Genomic DNA, 16,275 nt, shown 5'->3' on the forward strand with positions numbered 1-16,275 from the left:
CTTATCAGCACGAGGAGCTGTCCGCGGTGCTGAACACAGACGCACACAGACGCACATGCTGGTGACCGAGATGCTCACACCGCTCGAGAAGACCCGTCACACGAACTAAGTCCGCCCAAAGGTAGGACTTGCTGGCTCTCTCGCCGCTGAGCCGCCACACGAGGAGACTTTTGATTTGATTTTGTTCTTTTTTCCAGTTCCACTGACGTTGTGTCGACGCTGCATACTGTGCGCGTCTCTTCTTCGCTCACCAGACAAGGTGTGCATGAAAAGCGACCCTTTCCATATTTAAATGCGTGTTTTACAAACGAATTGTGTTGCTAAATACTTCAACTGAGCTTTGCATCGAAACACGTTCCATGTAGACGTTCTTCACATCGCTCCACGGCCGCGCGCGTAATAGCGGGTGATAATTGGTGTTAAAAAGGGTTTGCGCATGCATGTGGCTTCTGTGGGAACATTAGTCTTACCGGGTTGCCATGCCAACGGGGCCGTGACTCACGGTGTGCATCAATTTGACGGCTAATGAGATTTGCGGGGCAGATGAACGCTGATGATTGCTGCAGCAACAGGCTGCAGTAGAACCTCTCATCATACTTCATCGGAGTAATAGTACTCCATTACTTCCAGGAGAAGAACACCACCTCTCCTCATACTTCATCGTAGTAATAGTACTCCATTACTTCCAGGAGAAGAATACCACCTCTCATCATACTTCATCATAGTAATAGTACTCCATTACTTCCAGGAGAAGAACACCACCTCTCCTCATACTTCATCGTAGTAATAGTACTCCATTACTTCCAGGAGAAGAACACCACCTCTCCTCATACTTCATCGTAGTAATAGTACTCCATTACTTCCAGGAGAAGAACATCACCTCTCATCATACTTCATTGTAGTAATAGTACTCCATTACTTCCAGGAGAAGAACATCACCTCTCATCATACTTCATCGGAGTAATAGTACTCCATTACTTCCAGGAGAAGAACATCACCTCTCATCATACTTCATCATAGTAATTGTACTCCATTACTTCCAGGAGAAGAACATCACCTCTCATCATACTTCATCATAGTAATAGTACTCCATTACTTCCAGGAGAAGAACATCACCTCTCATCATACTTCATCATAGTAATAGTACTCCATTACTTCCAGGAGAAGAACACCACCTCTCCTCATACTTCATCGTAGTAATAGTACTCCATTACTTCCAGGAGAAGAACACCACCTCTCCTCATACTTCATCGTAGTAATAGTACTCCATTACTTCCAGGAGAAGAACATCACCTCTCATCATACTTCATTGTAGTAATAGTACTCCATTACTTCCAGGAGAAGAACATCACCTCTCATCATACTTCATCATAGTAATAGTACTCCATTACTTCCAGGAGAAGAACATCACCTCTCATCATACTTCATCATAGTAATAGTACTCCATTACTTCCAGGAGAAGAACATCACCTCTCATCATACTTCATCATAGTAATAGTACTCCATTACTTCCAGGAGAAGAACATCACCTCTCATCATACTTCATCATAGTAATAGTACTCCATTACTTCCAGGAGAAGAACATCACCTCTCATCATACTTCATCATAGTAATAGTACTCCATTACTTCCAGGAGAAGAACATCACCTCTCATCATACTTCATCATAGTAATAGTACTCCATTACTTCCAGGAGAAGAACATCACCTCTCATCATACTTCATCATAGTAATAGTACTCCATTACTTCCAGGAGAAGAACATCACCTCTCATCATACTTCATCATAGTAATAGTACTCCATTACTTCCAGGAGAAGAACATCACCTCTCATCATACTTCATCATAGTAATAGTACTGCTGCCTTGCCATCACAAATTGACTGTAAAACATGCGGAAAGGAAGGGTGTTGGTATCGGTCCGATACCAAGCGCATCCAGGGCCGTTATTGCAGATGCTGCTACTTTTTATTGGAAATGTTTCAAGAGCAATCAATATGTTGTTTGCTCTTCCCTTTCATTTGTGGGTAATCCTTTGAATTAAACAATACCAGTCAAAAGTTTGGAGACGCTTTATCATGTTATTGAATGGGAAAGTGTCTCCAAACTTTTGCCAGGTAGTGTAAGCACAACAGTATAAGACAATGTAACGGTATCAACAAAAGAGCACAATCATTCCCTTGTATTACACACCACTGTTTGAGCAATACTGCAAAATAGGCAAACAGCAAAAACTACGATTGGCTCTCATTCAAATCCTTTGGCGTTTTGCTCCCGAAGGCCTCCTGTGGCCAAGAACTAGCGATATCATCAATATAATATCAACGATGTAACAATATGAACAACACAACAAAAACACCACCACCACAAGTATTTGTGAAAATAAACTTACGAGAACTGAAAAATATCAATCTTATCACGGTGGTATCGATCCAATACAGATATCAGCCTGGGTAACAATCGGTTGAAGTTTAAAGTTTAACTTTATAGTTTCAACTAAAAGGGAAGGAATATCAATTTAGTTGGAATGAATCCACAATGAGATCCAGTGCAAAACCAGTATCAGCCCTGATTGGCTTTTATGCCCAAAGTGCGGCCCTTTTTTTTACTGCCCATCCATCCAACCGTCCATTTTCTTCCGCTAATCGGGGTCCGGTTCGCGGGGGCAGCAGTCTCATTAAGGAAGTCCCCGGCCACCTCTTCCAGTCCCACCGGGAGGACCCCAAGGTGTTCCCAGGCCAGCTGTGGGAAATAATCCCTCCAGCGGGTCCTGGGTCTGCCCCGGGGCCTTCTCCCAGCTGGGCATGCATGGGACACCCCACCAGGGAGGCGTCCGGGAGGCATGGGGACTCGATGTCCGAGCCTCCTCTCCATGTGAAGGAGCAGCGGCTCTACTCTGACCCCCTCCTGGATGACCGAGCTCCTCCCCCCATCTGGCAGGGTGAGTCCAGCCCCCCTACGGAGGAAACTCATTTCATGATGGATGAGTCGGATGATTAGAAATGAGCTTTTGTGCTGATTAGCTCAGACCCTCGTGTGGCTGCTCAGGACTTTAGTGTCGTGCCTCAAGGTCGACTATCTCCTTAGTGACTTTTACGCTGTGAGCATCATGCGATCACATGGCTTTGCAGCGATGATGAAGCGCTCATGTGACATGTCATGTGACGTCTCCATCTTGGGCTTTTCCTCCGCAGGCTTCACTATGCTGTCATTCGCACGCACCAACCCTTCCCTCCTCTTTGCGGCCCAGCTCCTCTTCGTCCTTCTGTGTCTCCTCCGTCCCGCTCACGGGGGTTCCGTACGAGCGCACAGGCTGCGGGGCAGCGAGTCGGACCCGCCCCGCGCTCCTAATGCAGACATGCTGAAAGCCTTGGAGTTTATCGAGAACCTTCGCCAGAGAACAGACTCGCAGGAGCGGGCCCGTCCCCCTGCAGGGGGCGGACTGGATGACGCTCAGGAGATGCGCTCCATGCTGAGGCTGAATGAGGATGAGGGCAAAGACGTGGACGAGGAGAGCGAGGACAAGAGCGAGGAGCTGCTCCAGGCGGTGCTGAGCACCCTACAGCAGACGGAGAAGGCCTCCAAGCCCACCTTACTTCATCCTTCCTCGCTGGGGGGCGGCCGGGTGAAGCAACAGAGCATCATGCCTCACAAGAAGATGCCTCTCATGTTTGAGGACGAGGAGGAAGGCGAGGGAGAAGAAGAGGACGACGAGCACGGGAGCCCCTTCAAGCGCACCAATGAGAACGTGGAGGAGAAGTACACGCCTCAGAACCTGGCCACGCTGCAGTCCATCTTCGACGAGCTGGACAAGTTCACCACGGAGAAGATGGCGCACAAACGGCAGGATGAGGAGAAGGAAGACGAGGAAGATATGTTTCATCTGAGAAACGTGGCGTACGACGACGAAGGGGAGGAGCTAGCAGACTGGGGCCCAATGGAAGAGCAAGATGACGAAGAGGAGGAGGAGGAAAACAAAGAAGAGTTGGACAGGAGTCTCGATTACGTTGACGATGAGGAGGATGAAGGCTACCCGATGAAGAGGTCAGATGCTCCAGACGAGGTGGACTACTACCTTTTCAAAGTGCTGGAGAAAACGGAGGAGGAAGAACAGAAGCGAGCGATCGAGGAGGAGGAGGAGGAGGAGGAGGAGGAGAGGGAGGAAAGGGGAGTAGCTCAGTACAGAGGCAGCATTGACCCGCAGGTCATCTACCAGCTCATTCACCCCCCCCAGACGTTCAAGATGCCGCCTCCAGACCTCCTGCAGCTGCTCAAGACAAAACACCAGAGCGACAACAAGCTGTGGCAGACGTCCTCCAGGAGCAGCCACAAGGGCCCCACAGCTCCGTTCCTCCACAGACGCCCGTCCTTCAGGCAAAGCGGCCCCGGGACCCCCCAGCGAGAAGAACTCCTCAACATCCTGGGCTTGGGGGACAGCAGGAATCGGGGTCAAGCCTCCGTCAGAAAGCCGCACAGCAGCCGGCCATCGCGACTTCGCACTCTGCCGGCGGGGCGCGCCGCCGCCGCCGCTCCTGCGCCGCGACGCTTCCCTCCCGGTAAACCCTCGGAATACGACGGCGCCACGGCTGACCGGCTGGCGGCGTACCTCGCCGCTCAGATGCTGGCGAGGTACCCCGGGCCTGCGCACCGCTACAGCCAAAAGCGTGAGGAGGCGGGGCAGAGCGTGGCGGGCTCGTTTGAACGGGCCATGCAGGATTACTTGGATCGGATGGACTCGGGGGGGGAAGCCGATGACGAGAAACAGACGGAGGACGCGATGGAGCCGAGGAGCAAAGGCGTGTAAGCCGAGGAGCAGATGTCTTCAACGTGGTGGTCTTACTGATGAGACACGTGAATGTTGAATCATGACGTGACGTCCCGTACACCAGCCTGGACACGCGAGCAGCGGACCCCCCCATTAGACTCGCTTGTGCTTGTTGGTGATTCCGACTTAAATGTGAGCATTTGTGACACGTGAGGTCAATAAAGCACCGACTTCATTGTTTTCCTTTCTGTGTCCTGCTTTCCCTTCGTCCTTTTTATTGACTGCTTTTTAAGTACAAAACATTATCTTGAAAATGATCACAGTGCCCCCGCTCACACTCACCCCCCTGCAGCAAAAACATAACATGAACAGTATGCTGGACGTACGGGGGGGGGGTGCCTAGCAGTGATTCCCAACCACCGCAGGAGATGAATTTGGTGCTCGTTTCCCCCAAATAACGTATTTCTGTTCATTCGGCGACGCACGGCGGCAGACAGAACAACTCAGCGCCCCCCCCCCACCAGACTGTAGAAGGTGCGTGACCGCCCGCTGCCGTTCACACGCCAGGATGAGTCGCGCTCGGTGGTGCCTCGGCCCAGTGAAGGTTGGGAGACACTTGAAGCATCAGCAACGCCCCCCATTGCCTCGTGCAAGTTTACGCTATGAAGGACCCCACCTGGGGTGAACACGGTGGAACCCAATTAAGCTGACGCTCCTCGAGACTCAGGTTGACATAAGCAGTTGTCGACATAACCGAATGTAGCTTTCATGCTTTTGCATATGTGCAAATCTTTAAAAAATCCCAAAAAATGAATTTTTGTAGTTGCTGTCAAAGAATCCAGGTTATTTCTGTGATGCTTTTATTGTGAAGCCTACTTGGCACTGTACAGGAAGTGACTGTGTGCGTGTCTTAATGCTGTGTAACTACACAGCAGCTGCGTCACTGCGCTGCTGAGCAATAATGACGATGCCGGCAATTCTACCACACATGCCAACATAAACGGACCCACTCATCCCTCAAATGTTATGTCGACAAAAGCGGGCGACCGCGTGTACGTCGACGTAAGTGAACGGAACGGATGCCGGTTGGGTGACTGTGCTGGAATACGATGGTGAACTTCACTCCCTAACACCTCCAGAGCCACGCTGGACGGCGGGTTGACTAGCAACCGGCTAGCACTGCACAACGCTCAGCTGGTGGGCGACAGTGGACGCGGTTTGGAACCCCTGGGGGGGGCAGGGCTGGATTGCGTGAGTGACAACCAGGGGCAGACTCGCCATTAGGCAAACACAGGCGATTGGCTAGGGCCCCGAGGTTTCCAGCGGCCCCCAAATGTCTCATAAAAACTGGTTATTGATTTTTTCTTTGATTTAAAGTAGATATTACAGTTTTAGTCTTAATTCACGTGCTTAAAACTGTAATAAAATGCATAATCATCACGGTTTCAACAGCTCCCCCCTCCCTTCTGGTGCAACGGACTATTCCATGTCACTGCACATGCACAGATTGAATCACGAACACGGTGGCAAGAACAAAGTTGTGTGGAGGAAGATGAAGCGTACTCGCTTACACACGACAACAAGTGACAGACGCTCTTGACAACAGCAGTGCTGTCAGTGTCAGCTGCGGAGGGCATCTCGAGATGAAGCTGACCCTGCGACCGACGCTTTTCACCACAGAGATGTGAGGATTCAAGTAGTCGACTATATTAAATGTTGCTTAATGTTCATATCAACTACAGTCAAAGTGTTGCGATGACTCACTTGTTAGGTCATAATAATAACTAGTAATGTCGTAACTGGGAATTTGGGATCGTTCCACGCACCTAGCAATGCTAACATGCTAACATTAGCATGCTAACGCCTAGCATAATATTGTCTACCTATGAAAATGGCAAAAAATTCTACTATGCTAATGTTAGCATGCCAGCATGCTAACACCTAGCATGATAATGTTAGGTGTCTGCTGAAGTTCAAATTCACAAAAGTTACAAAAAATGCTTGTATGTTAATGTTAGCATGTTAGCAGTGTGTACCTACGAAAATAGCATACTAGCCTTTTTAGCCAATGTTAGCATGCTAGCAATGCTAACATTACCATGCTCACACCTAACATGATAACATTAAGTGTCTGCTTAAGTATATACTCACAAAAACCACAAAAAATGCTAGTATGCTAATGTTTGCATGCTAGCAATGCTAACACGTAGTATAATAGTGTCTACCTATGAAAATGGCCTAACGTTCCTAAAAAACAGACCATGGCAGCCTATGCTAAGAAAGGACAGAAGGTGGTTGTTGCTCCAGAATAAGCTTTTTTTCGTCGATGACTTCGCCACGGTTACACAAAATGTTGCACGCTAGAGATAGCACACTCCCCATGATCAGGGGTTCTTTGCACGGTTCATCCTGCGTTAGACGCGGCAGAGTAAGATATAACAATAATAATAATAATAATAATAATAATAATAACAATAATAATAATAATAATAAATAATACATTTGGAATAGTAAGACGAGCTGCTGCGCTTTGCTTGGATTTTAAGGATTTTATCTTATTTAGCCCCCAAATGACTGAACACGCCCCTGGTGATACTGGTGATACCGTCACAGACACTTTTTAGCAATAAGAACATCATGGCGTCGACGTAAGCGGGTTCCACTGACAAACAGGCGCATTATTTGGAGTTGGTGACAGTTCAACCCTTTTACTTCGTCCCTGGAGAAGTTGCCGTGTTCTTCTGGCTCAGTAAGCTGGTCTGCTCATGTACTCCTCCATCGTCTGCTGCCACAAAGGAGTCACGGGAGTCACTTCTCTGCAAACGACGTTCTCTGAGGGCGTGTGAAAGCATACTGCACCTCTTGGAGCGCGTCAGCCTCCTCCAGAGAGACGCCCACGGCCGCTCTGGAGGTTTCCAGCACTTCTCCTCCCATCAGGAACTCGTCCAGAATGAAGTAGGCCTTTTCAAAGTTGAAAATAATGTCCAGCTCACATACCTGGGGGGGCAGAAGACACAATATCTCACCCGCTTTCCAGAAAAACATTCATAAATCCTGCGGTCTCATAGTTGAAGAAGCCTATCAGGAAAAAAAAAGGATATTTAAGAAAGTTGCACATGTTTTTTGGCCCAACTTAACCATTTTTAGGTCTAAAAATGGTAAAATGAGCTAAAACACAAATATAAGGTGTTATATTATTATTCTATTATATATATATATAAGGTGGAATGCAGTATTCTACACTGGCCACCAGGTGTCAGTAGGTGAAACATGCAAGCCGGAACAACAGGCACAATCATAACAATAACGACATAACCATCATAACAACAACACGGCCGTAATCCAATCCGAGCCAAAACCAACGATCTCATTTCCTGTCCTCCTCATGAAACACTCACAAGTACAAGTTGCATTTATGCCTTAAGTGGTGTATTTTCTCTGCTTACGTGTACGGTTCTGGCTAACGTGGGTGTAAAGGTGACTCCTGGGGTGGTACTTCATGTCTAGAGGGCTGCAATGATGTTAAAAACCGTATTTAGAAGGTCATAAACAGGTTTTCTATGCTCTAATTGCCAAAATATTCCATTTGTAAATCAGGAGTCCTGCGTCTCGGTGATGCGCTCATCACGGTTGGGTCTGGGGCCAATTAACCGTGATAAACGAGGGATTCCTCCGCCTGGTGTCATCGACATATTTCATTTGTTGTGTTGGGGCACAGGGATTTAAATGAAAAACGTTACAAACTGACCACTTGGAGACAGGAAAACACTTCACATGAGAACATTTTCAAAACAGCACATTTCCCCTCAACCCCAAAACCACAACAACGGCCTTTTTAAAAACGTCCGCCAGCTGCCAGGCACGTTTTGGTGGAAAGCAACCACAACCGCAGATGTCCGCCGCGCCACCAAACCAAATCAGCTCAAGTTCGTTTCTCTCCTTGTGTCGTTAAACACAGCGTTTTGTGGGCGGGCCCTGGCCGCCCTCCGCTGGGTTCGCTGTGACGGGTCACAAAAAGGCAAAAGAGTGCAGACCTCCAGCACGGCCAAACAGTTTCAACAAAAGTGAAAAAGGTGTGAAGCGTGGTATTTGACGCCTGGCCGATGTCGGATGACAAACTCACAGGTGGTGCGGGGGGGTGGACGGTAGCGACATTGTGACATCGTGACTCAGTAGAGTCAAAAATAAAAAGCCATAAGAAAGTGGAGCAGTGGAGCTAACGGAACACAGAAGAGAACAGGAACACCGCCAAGTGCACATGTGGCCGACGATCACATGACAGGAAACAAAGACTACACGTCTATTGAGCCAGCTAAAACAGGGGTGTCCAAAGTGCGGCCTGGGGGGCATTTGCGGCCTGTGGCTGTGATTTCATGGCTCTAAAAATGTAATTTAACAAGAAAACTAAAAAAACCCACCAGCAGCAAAAATGGGAAAGTTAAAATGTGAATTTAAGAGAAGAGTTGTAACCTAGCAAAGACAAAAGGCATCATTTCACAAGAATAAAAGAGTACGAGGACGTCACGATGCAGGACGTCATTTTAGTAGCATGACGGTGAAATATTAAAGAAAGTCCGAAACAATGAATAAAGTTAGCATTCTAGGAAACTTAGGCTGGGGAAATGATAACGTGGGAATAAAGTGAAAATATGAGAAGAAGAAAGAATGAAATAAATCAACAGCAGAAATGGAAAACAGCAGAGATGATAGCAGAGTAAAGTCAGGAGAAAAAAATTGTTTTGTAATTGCAATTTTATGACAATAAACTTAAATAAAAAATCTTTTAAAAAAATATCATTTTAGTACCAATGTTGAAATAAAGAAAAAAATTGATTCTTTTTTAAAAAGTTCCGAGAAGAAAATGTACAAGAGGGAAGCTGGAATGAAATAGTTGGGGAAAAAAAAATATCAAAATATCAAAAAATATCAAAATATTAAGAAAAAAGTCATAAAGGAACGAAGAACAAACGTTTTGCAAGAATAAACTCTTATTATGAAAAGAAATCATTTTTAGTCGCATTTCCCCTCCCGTGTTTTAAAAGCTGACATGTTCTTGAGGCTGCAGCTCGCCAGCACGTCCACGTTGCCAACGTGACCCTCGCAGCCGTCCATTTCTCACAATGCGACCCTCGCTTGAAAAAGTTTGGACCCCCCCGATCTAAAACAAGCGTGTGTACTTACGTTACCAAAGTACTTATCCAGCAGCTCCACATATCTGTGCAGAACCTCCAGGCTCAGCAGCTCGTTATCCTGGTCCTCCAGGCCAGCGCAGAAGTACAGGCTGGCATATCTGCATTGGAGGACGATACTGTTAATACAGGCTGGCATATCTGCATTGGAGGACGATACTGTTAATACAGGCTGCATATCTGCATTGGAGGACGATACTGTTAATACAGGCTGCATATCTGCATTGGAGGACGATACTGTTAATACAGGCTGGCATATCTGCATTGGAGGACGACACTGTTGATACAGGCTGGCATATCTGCATTGGAGGACGATACTGTTGATAATACTTGGCACTGTGACAACAACAAGCTTTGATACGACAGCCGTAACACGTGATCGATCCTGTATCCGATATCAAAGTAAAAGCGCGTCAGTGCTCCATGCACGTTTAAGCCACATGTTCGTAATGCGAGGCTAGCAAGCAGCATTTAGCTCTCTTAGCTACTGTATGTCTCCTAGCTACATGCTAACCTGCAAAACAGCGACCGATACCACGTAAGCCTGTGCTGATGAATGGATTGGCTCCGTCAGGGTGGTGTCCGCCATTGTGTTGCAGTCTATGTTGTTGCCTCACTGAGTTTGCATTGCAAAATGGCACAGAACCAATTGTTAGGTCTTCATTTTATGAACAGCACAGGTTGGCTGCATAGGTTTGCAGTGCGCGGCCGTGCTGGCGTGCGCTGCAAGTATTGGTATCAAGGATACTGGCCCTGTCATTTCTTTGTATCAGAACGATACCAACAGCAGTACGGGGTGGTACTGCTTAGGAGAAAAAGGTTTGGATTGTACGATCTTTCCCGGTCTTTGCAGTGTGATCCCAATGTCGTGTCTGGTCCATGTGCTGGACAATGTTTCGGTTTTGAAGTTCTAAAAAGAGATTGTAGACCCAAGCTGACCTTTACCCTTTGCAGGCTTGTTTAACCACCGGAAGGGTAGAGTAGTTTGTCACGATGTGTTATCAGCGTGTTGTGCTGCCCAGCAAGTTAATCAGTGAACCGTCGTCTGAAGCACACACCTTTTGTAGACGACCTTCAGGTCCCTCCACTGGAGGAAATTGCACGAGCGCGCTGGACGGGCCAACACAGTCGCCATCATGTCCCGGATCACTTTCTTCTTCTCCCGATCCGTTAGAGGAGTGAACCACTTCTGCAGCCGCAGCCTTCCCTGCTTGCTGAACAGCAGCAGGAAGCGAATCTGGAGAGCACGAAAAGCAGCGGACCGTTCATTTTAGACATTCAGATAACAGAACACCGTCACAGGAGTCCATTGAAAGCATCACCTTGCAGAGCAGCCATGCAAAAATGATGAGAGCACCCTTGTTTCGTCAGGTTCTTGTTCATTTGAATGCCTGATACAAGTAAAGGTTCCTTGGTTGGGACAAATAACAATAACAATAACAACAAAAACAGCTCATGAGAGTTCCATGTTTCGGCAGTGCAATGCTATAGCTATCACGCAAGAACGTCAGTTATTATCAAGAAAAGCATGGAAGTTGCCAGATGTCAACTCTTCTCAGCTATATTTGTTATCATCGTTGTGTTTGTCCAAACAAACGTACCTTTAGTTGCACCAAGCATTCACACGGATCAATCAACTGAAGCAACAAGGCTGGTCTAATCATGTTTCCCGTGACTGTAAACGCACCACGGGTGTTGTGAAAACGGCCATTAAGGAAGAGACTTTGCCCCGAGACGCGTCTGCAAGCAACCAAGGCTCCCCTGCTACAAGATGTGGAAATAAGAGCATCAGTTATCAAATACAAGCCCTTCCAGAAGACTTGCTGATCTCGTTTGCAACACAATGTTCAGAAATCATCGTCAGAAACGATAACAGAATGAAACTGCTGCAATCATGAAATCTTTATGCTACAATGTAAAATATGCTAACTGCCGTGCTATATGATAGACTCTTAACTTGGCCAACGTAGCGTTAGCATCTAACATTAGCAGCCTGGAGCATCGTTTCGCACGCTCCCTCAACCCTGACTAAACGTTGCATCGTCCACAGCCGCCATTTTGTCTGCCGAACAACAAGTTCATCAAAGTACGCGCCATGAGCCCGAAGAAAATGGCAGCTCTCGAGAGGGAAAATAGAGAGAAGGAACGGGTTACATCGCAAACGAACAACACAGTGGATGAGTGTGATCGGACGGGCTCCCAGTTCAACCCAGCAGGGTGCAACCGCATCGGATGGATGCTGGCGTGTGTACATAAGCAGTACCTTCAGTGTGCGGTGTATAGCGATCCCTTCTTGCCTCCGAAATGTACGACTTTTTATCTTAAATTTATGACTTTTTTTATTCTAAATTTACGACTTTATTCTCGTACATTTATGGTATTTTTCTTTCATAAATTTACAAGTTTTTTTCTGGTAAATTTACGACTTCTCGTAAATTTATGACTTTTTTTCTTATAAATGTACAACTTTATTCTTGTAAATGTACAGCTTTATACTCGCAATATTATGAGTTTTTTCCGCGTAAATGTACAACTTTACTCTCGTAAATTTATGACTTTATTCTCGTAAATGTATGCCATTTTTTTCATAAATTTACGACTTTTTTCTGGGAAATTTACAACTTTATTCTCAGAAATTTATGACATTTTTTCTCATGAATTTACAACTTTATTTTCAGGAAATGTACAACTTTATACTTGTAATATTATGAGGTTTTTCCTTGTCAATTTACGACTTTACTCTCGTAAATGTAGGACTTTATTCTGGAAATCTCCGATGATTTCAATACTCGGGCGTAATCGATATTGCCTGAGACAGCCAAGAAAAGGGACGACTTTGGCCTTGGTCAAAGGTAATGTTACAACTTTTCTCGTAAATTTAAGACTTTGTTCTTGTAAATTTATGACTTTTTTTTTGTAAATGCAAAACTTTATTCTCGTAAATTTAAGACTTTTTTTCTTGTGACTTTACGTCCTTTTTTTGGGTAAATTTACAACTTTATTCTCAAAATCTCAGATTTTTATTTGTTTTTCCAAGGTGGCCCTAATACTCGTAGTATTTTGGTTTCCAGTGCAAAGTGATGTTTTATTAACAGTAAAACTAGGCAACTGAACTGCCTTTTTAAAATTGAAACATCTTTTTAAAGTGTCGCGTCTTTTGCTGGTAGTAACAATTCCAGAACTACAAAGGGTTGAACAACACATTTCCAGCAGTTCCATTGGCCCGTCAGCTCGTTCATAACAAATGTATTTTATTTTTAGAATTTGCCAAAGCCAAATCAAATATGAGCCAGGCTGCAAAAGGCTGCTGGGCTTCTTTTGGACACCAGTGGCAAAGTGTACCATGAAGAAAATAGTATCAGGGATTCCTTTTTAAAGCACTTTTCCTCAGGAAACTTCTTTTGAAATGTAAAGACTTAAACACTGAAGTTCAACGTAACTAAAAGAACTTCAAGCAGCTGCCACTCACCATTTTGTGCCCGGTGTCGGGACTTAATCCTCAAGCAGGGAATATCCTTCCAGTCGCCGAAGCGGTCTTCTTTGTCGGATGTCGCCTACATTGTGTGAGCACACCTTTGTCGCACCTACACATGCGCGCGCGCGCGCACACACAAGCTGACTTTGAACAGAAGGCACATTGTTTTGAATGTCGTGCAGTTCCTGTGTGTGCCGCCAGGGGGGCGCAGGTGTGGACGCGGCCGGTCCACGTGGTGCGAGTGGAGCCTAAAAAGCCGAGCAGAGAGAAGACGTCAGTGTGATGCTCGCACGGCCAGCATGTCTCTGTACCGCAACCTGGCCTGGTTCCTCCAGGGAATGACCCAGTTCACCAGGTAGGATGCCGCACGCTTCACCTCCTACTGGCCACTATCTTACCATTCCTTCTGTTTTTTCTATCTATTTCCATTTTTGACTCGTGCATTTGCCAGATACAGAGAAAAGTTGAATCATATTTTTTTAAATAATTACATTATTGATTGAAATGAACAGTTCATGATAATTAAGACGGTGCAGTTGCTCAGTGCAGGTTTGTCACTAAATTGTGGACACATTGTGAAAAAAGCATATTTGTGAGAAATGAAATGTTCATTTAATGTTTTTGTGTCCAGACTTTAGAGACACTCTGTAGCTCCGGCTGGTGATGTAAGTGGCTTGGTTTAAACATGAATAATCACAACCCAGAGGTGACAGCTGGTGCGAACTTGCTGCATGGAAAACTGGCTCATGTTTAATATGCAAATGAAACGTAATTACCGACGTGTTGGTCCTGTACTACGCTAGTGTTGCTTTTGTACACTCTTTACAATATAAGAGCTGGCAGCTTGGACTTTGACTTAGCCAGCAAAAGGAGACGTGTTGTGGCTTCATTTTTGACTTCATACATCATCCTAACAACAAGAGTTGTCAAATTGACACAAATGACACATTCAATGTACAAACGCAAGAAGGCAGCTTGCAATGAATTCATTCAGTCAGTGGTTGGATACTTTTTCATTAGGATTCTTCAGCTGTCTGCTGTATTGACAACAACGGGATGCTACGCTGTACTTGTACGTCCACTTTGTGGCAAAAGCGGGTCTAGAGGACGTGGGGGTGCCTAAGAGTGGCGAGGGGGCCATTTGTGGCGCACACTTAATTTTTCATTCCAAAAATATCCATCCATCCATTTTCTATGCTGCTTCTCCTCAATAGGGTCGTGGGGTATGCTGGAGCCTATCCCAGCTGACTTAGGGCGACAGGCAGGTACACCCTGGACTGGTGGGCAGCCAATGGCAGGGCAAACACACTCATACCTATGGAAAGTGATAGGAAGGCACTCCAGCGGGTGATCAAGACCTCACAGAACATTGTTGGGGCAGCCCTCCCCTCACTGCAAGACATTTATAAAACTAGAGTCCTACGAAGAACACACAACCTCATCAAGGACAGCACACATCCACAACACTCATTATTCACACTCCTACCGTCAGGCAGACGCTACAGGAGTTTGAAGTCCAGGACCACAAGGCTGGCAAACAGCTTTTACCCACAGGCCATCAGGCTTCTCAACCAAGCACTCACAAACGCCGCACGCAACACACGCACACACTCATAGCACTTTATTTATTTATTTGTATTATTTATCTGTATTAATGTCTCTTCTGTTGTTGTTGCTTAATTTATTGGTATTTATGTTTATGTGTTTATGTTTCTTATGTTCTTATTCTTTTTCTTTTCTTTTCTCACACACACCGCACGCAACACACACACACACTCATAGCGCTTTATTGATTTATTTATTTGTATTATTTATATGGATTAATGTCTCTTCTGTTGTTGCTTAATTTATTGGTATTTATGTTTCTTATGTTCTTATTCTTTCTTGTGTTTTCTTTCTTTGGGAGAATGAACAGAATAAGAATGTCATTGCATAGCATAACTGCCTGTTTTACTGTGCACATGACAATAAAACTCTTCAATCTTGAATCTGAATTGAATTCCTACCAATGGACAATTCAGAGTCTCCAATGAAGGTAACATGCATGTTTTTGGAATGTGGGAGGAAACCGGAGTACCCGGAGAAAACCCACACACACACGCACGCACGGGGAGAACATGCAAACCCCACAATGCCCACAGAAATGCCCAACGGAGATTCAAACCCAGGTCTTCCCCATCCCCTGACTGTGAGGCCAACATGCTAACCACTAGACCACCGTGCAGCCCTCCAAAAATATATTTAGGAAAAAGAAAATGCAAAAGGTGGGAAAAAAGAGTGAAAATGTAATGTAAGGAGACTACGTTGAAATGCTGACGCTGATAACATGAAGATGAAAGCATGCAAAGCTGGTGTACATTTCCGTGTTGGTCCCATACAAAGTGAAGACATGAAATTGTTTCTAATATTCTGACTTTGCCTTTCATTTTTGGATTGAATTTATACTCAGAATAAAACACTGGACAAAAAAACCCAAATATCACCAAGCTTGTGAGCATTTACCAGTAAAAGTCCAACTATGCAAGACAATGTCACAATATCAACTCCGTTCCTTTCCATGAAGCACCGCTGAGCAAAGCAAGCCAGCTCCGTGGCTCTCGTGTGTATTTGGGAAACCATCACTCCAACAACGTCAAATGGGAAAAACAGAAAATAAACATGGAAGAGAACTGAAACATATCGATGACATCACGCTAGTATTGATTCAATACCGATAGCATGGATGCTATCGATATTTTGACTGACTCGTCCATCCCATGCTTAGCATATGCTGTACATGGTATTTATACTTTACAAAGTGGCCCCCGTATACTTTGATTATCCAGTATCACCCCCGCCGTACAGGAACTT

At 45.5% G+C, this 16,275-nt stretch overlaps 3 protein-coding genes across 4 annotated transcripts in view; 2 read left to right on the forward strand and 1 right to left on the reverse strand.

The window, feature by feature from the left end:
• Positions 1 to 5,010, forward strand: scg2a (secretogranin II a). Of its 2 annotated transcripts, XM_054794627.1 has the most exons (3): positions 33 to 121; positions 198 to 259; positions 3,191 to 5,010. In XM_054794627.1, exon 3 carries the CDS (start codon positions 3,199 to 3,201, stop codon positions 4,798 to 4,800), a length of 1,602 nt encoding a protein of 533 aa, XP_054650602.1. In that variant the 5' UTR covers positions 33 to 121; positions 198 to 259; positions 3,191 to 3,198; the 3' UTR covers positions 4,801 to 5,010. The 2 variants fall into 2 exon arrangements, with proteins under 2 accessions (XP_054650601.1, XP_054650602.1); XM_054794626.1 differs by lacking the exon at positions 198 to 259 and having other exon boundaries at positions 1 to 121.
• On the reverse strand, positions 4,613 to 13,763 carry ap1s3a (adaptor related protein complex 1 subunit sigma 3a). The gene is made up of 5 exons (XM_054794629.1): positions 13,420 to 13,763; positions 11,009 to 11,187; positions 9,943 to 10,051; positions 7,621 to 7,758; positions 4,613 to 7,543 (listed from the first exon to the last, which is right to left on the reverse strand). Exons 1-5 carry the CDS (start codon positions 13,420 to 13,422, stop codon positions 7,508 to 7,510), a joined length of 465 nt encoding a protein of 154 aa, XP_054650604.1. The 5' UTR covers positions 13,423 to 13,763; the 3' UTR covers positions 4,613 to 7,507.
• dhrs12la (dehydrogenase/reductase 12-like a) overlaps positions 13,617 to 16,275 on the forward strand; it is a 16,946-nt gene continuing 14,287 nt past the window's right edge. Inside the window, exon 1 of the mRNA XM_054794628.1 lies at positions 13,617 to 13,780. Within this exon, the coding sequence (XP_054650603.1) occupies positions 13,725 to 13,780 (56 nt within the window). The 5' untranslated portion in view covers positions 13,617 to 13,724. The remainder of the gene's footprint in view (positions 13,781 to 16,275) is intronic.

The sequence above is a fragment of the Dunckerocampus dactyliophorus genome, chromosome 12, assembly GCF_027744805.1.
Source record: "Dunckerocampus dactyliophorus isolate RoL2022-P2 chromosome 12, RoL_Ddac_1.1, whole genome shotgun sequence".
In the NCBI taxonomy this organism is placed as follows: Eukaryota; Metazoa; Chordata; class Actinopteri; order Syngnathiformes; family Syngnathidae; genus Dunckerocampus; species Dunckerocampus dactyliophorus.

Excerpts from the sequence above, each read along its gene's own strand:
- scg2a (XM_054794626.1), top strand. The coding sequence starts at position 3,199 with ATGCTGTCATTCGCACGCACCAACCCTTCCCTCCTCTTTGCGGCCCAG.
- ap1s3a (XM_054794629.1), bottom strand. Across the intron at positions 10,052-11,008 it reads CTGAAGGTCGTCTACAAAAG|ATATGCCAGCCTGTACTTCT; the intron begins GTGTGTGCTTCA and ends CCTCCAATGCAG. Across the intron at positions 7,759-9,942 it reads TGGATAAGTACTTTGGTAAC|GTATGTGAGCTGGACATTAT; the intron begins GTAAGTACACAC and ends CTGCCCCCCCAG.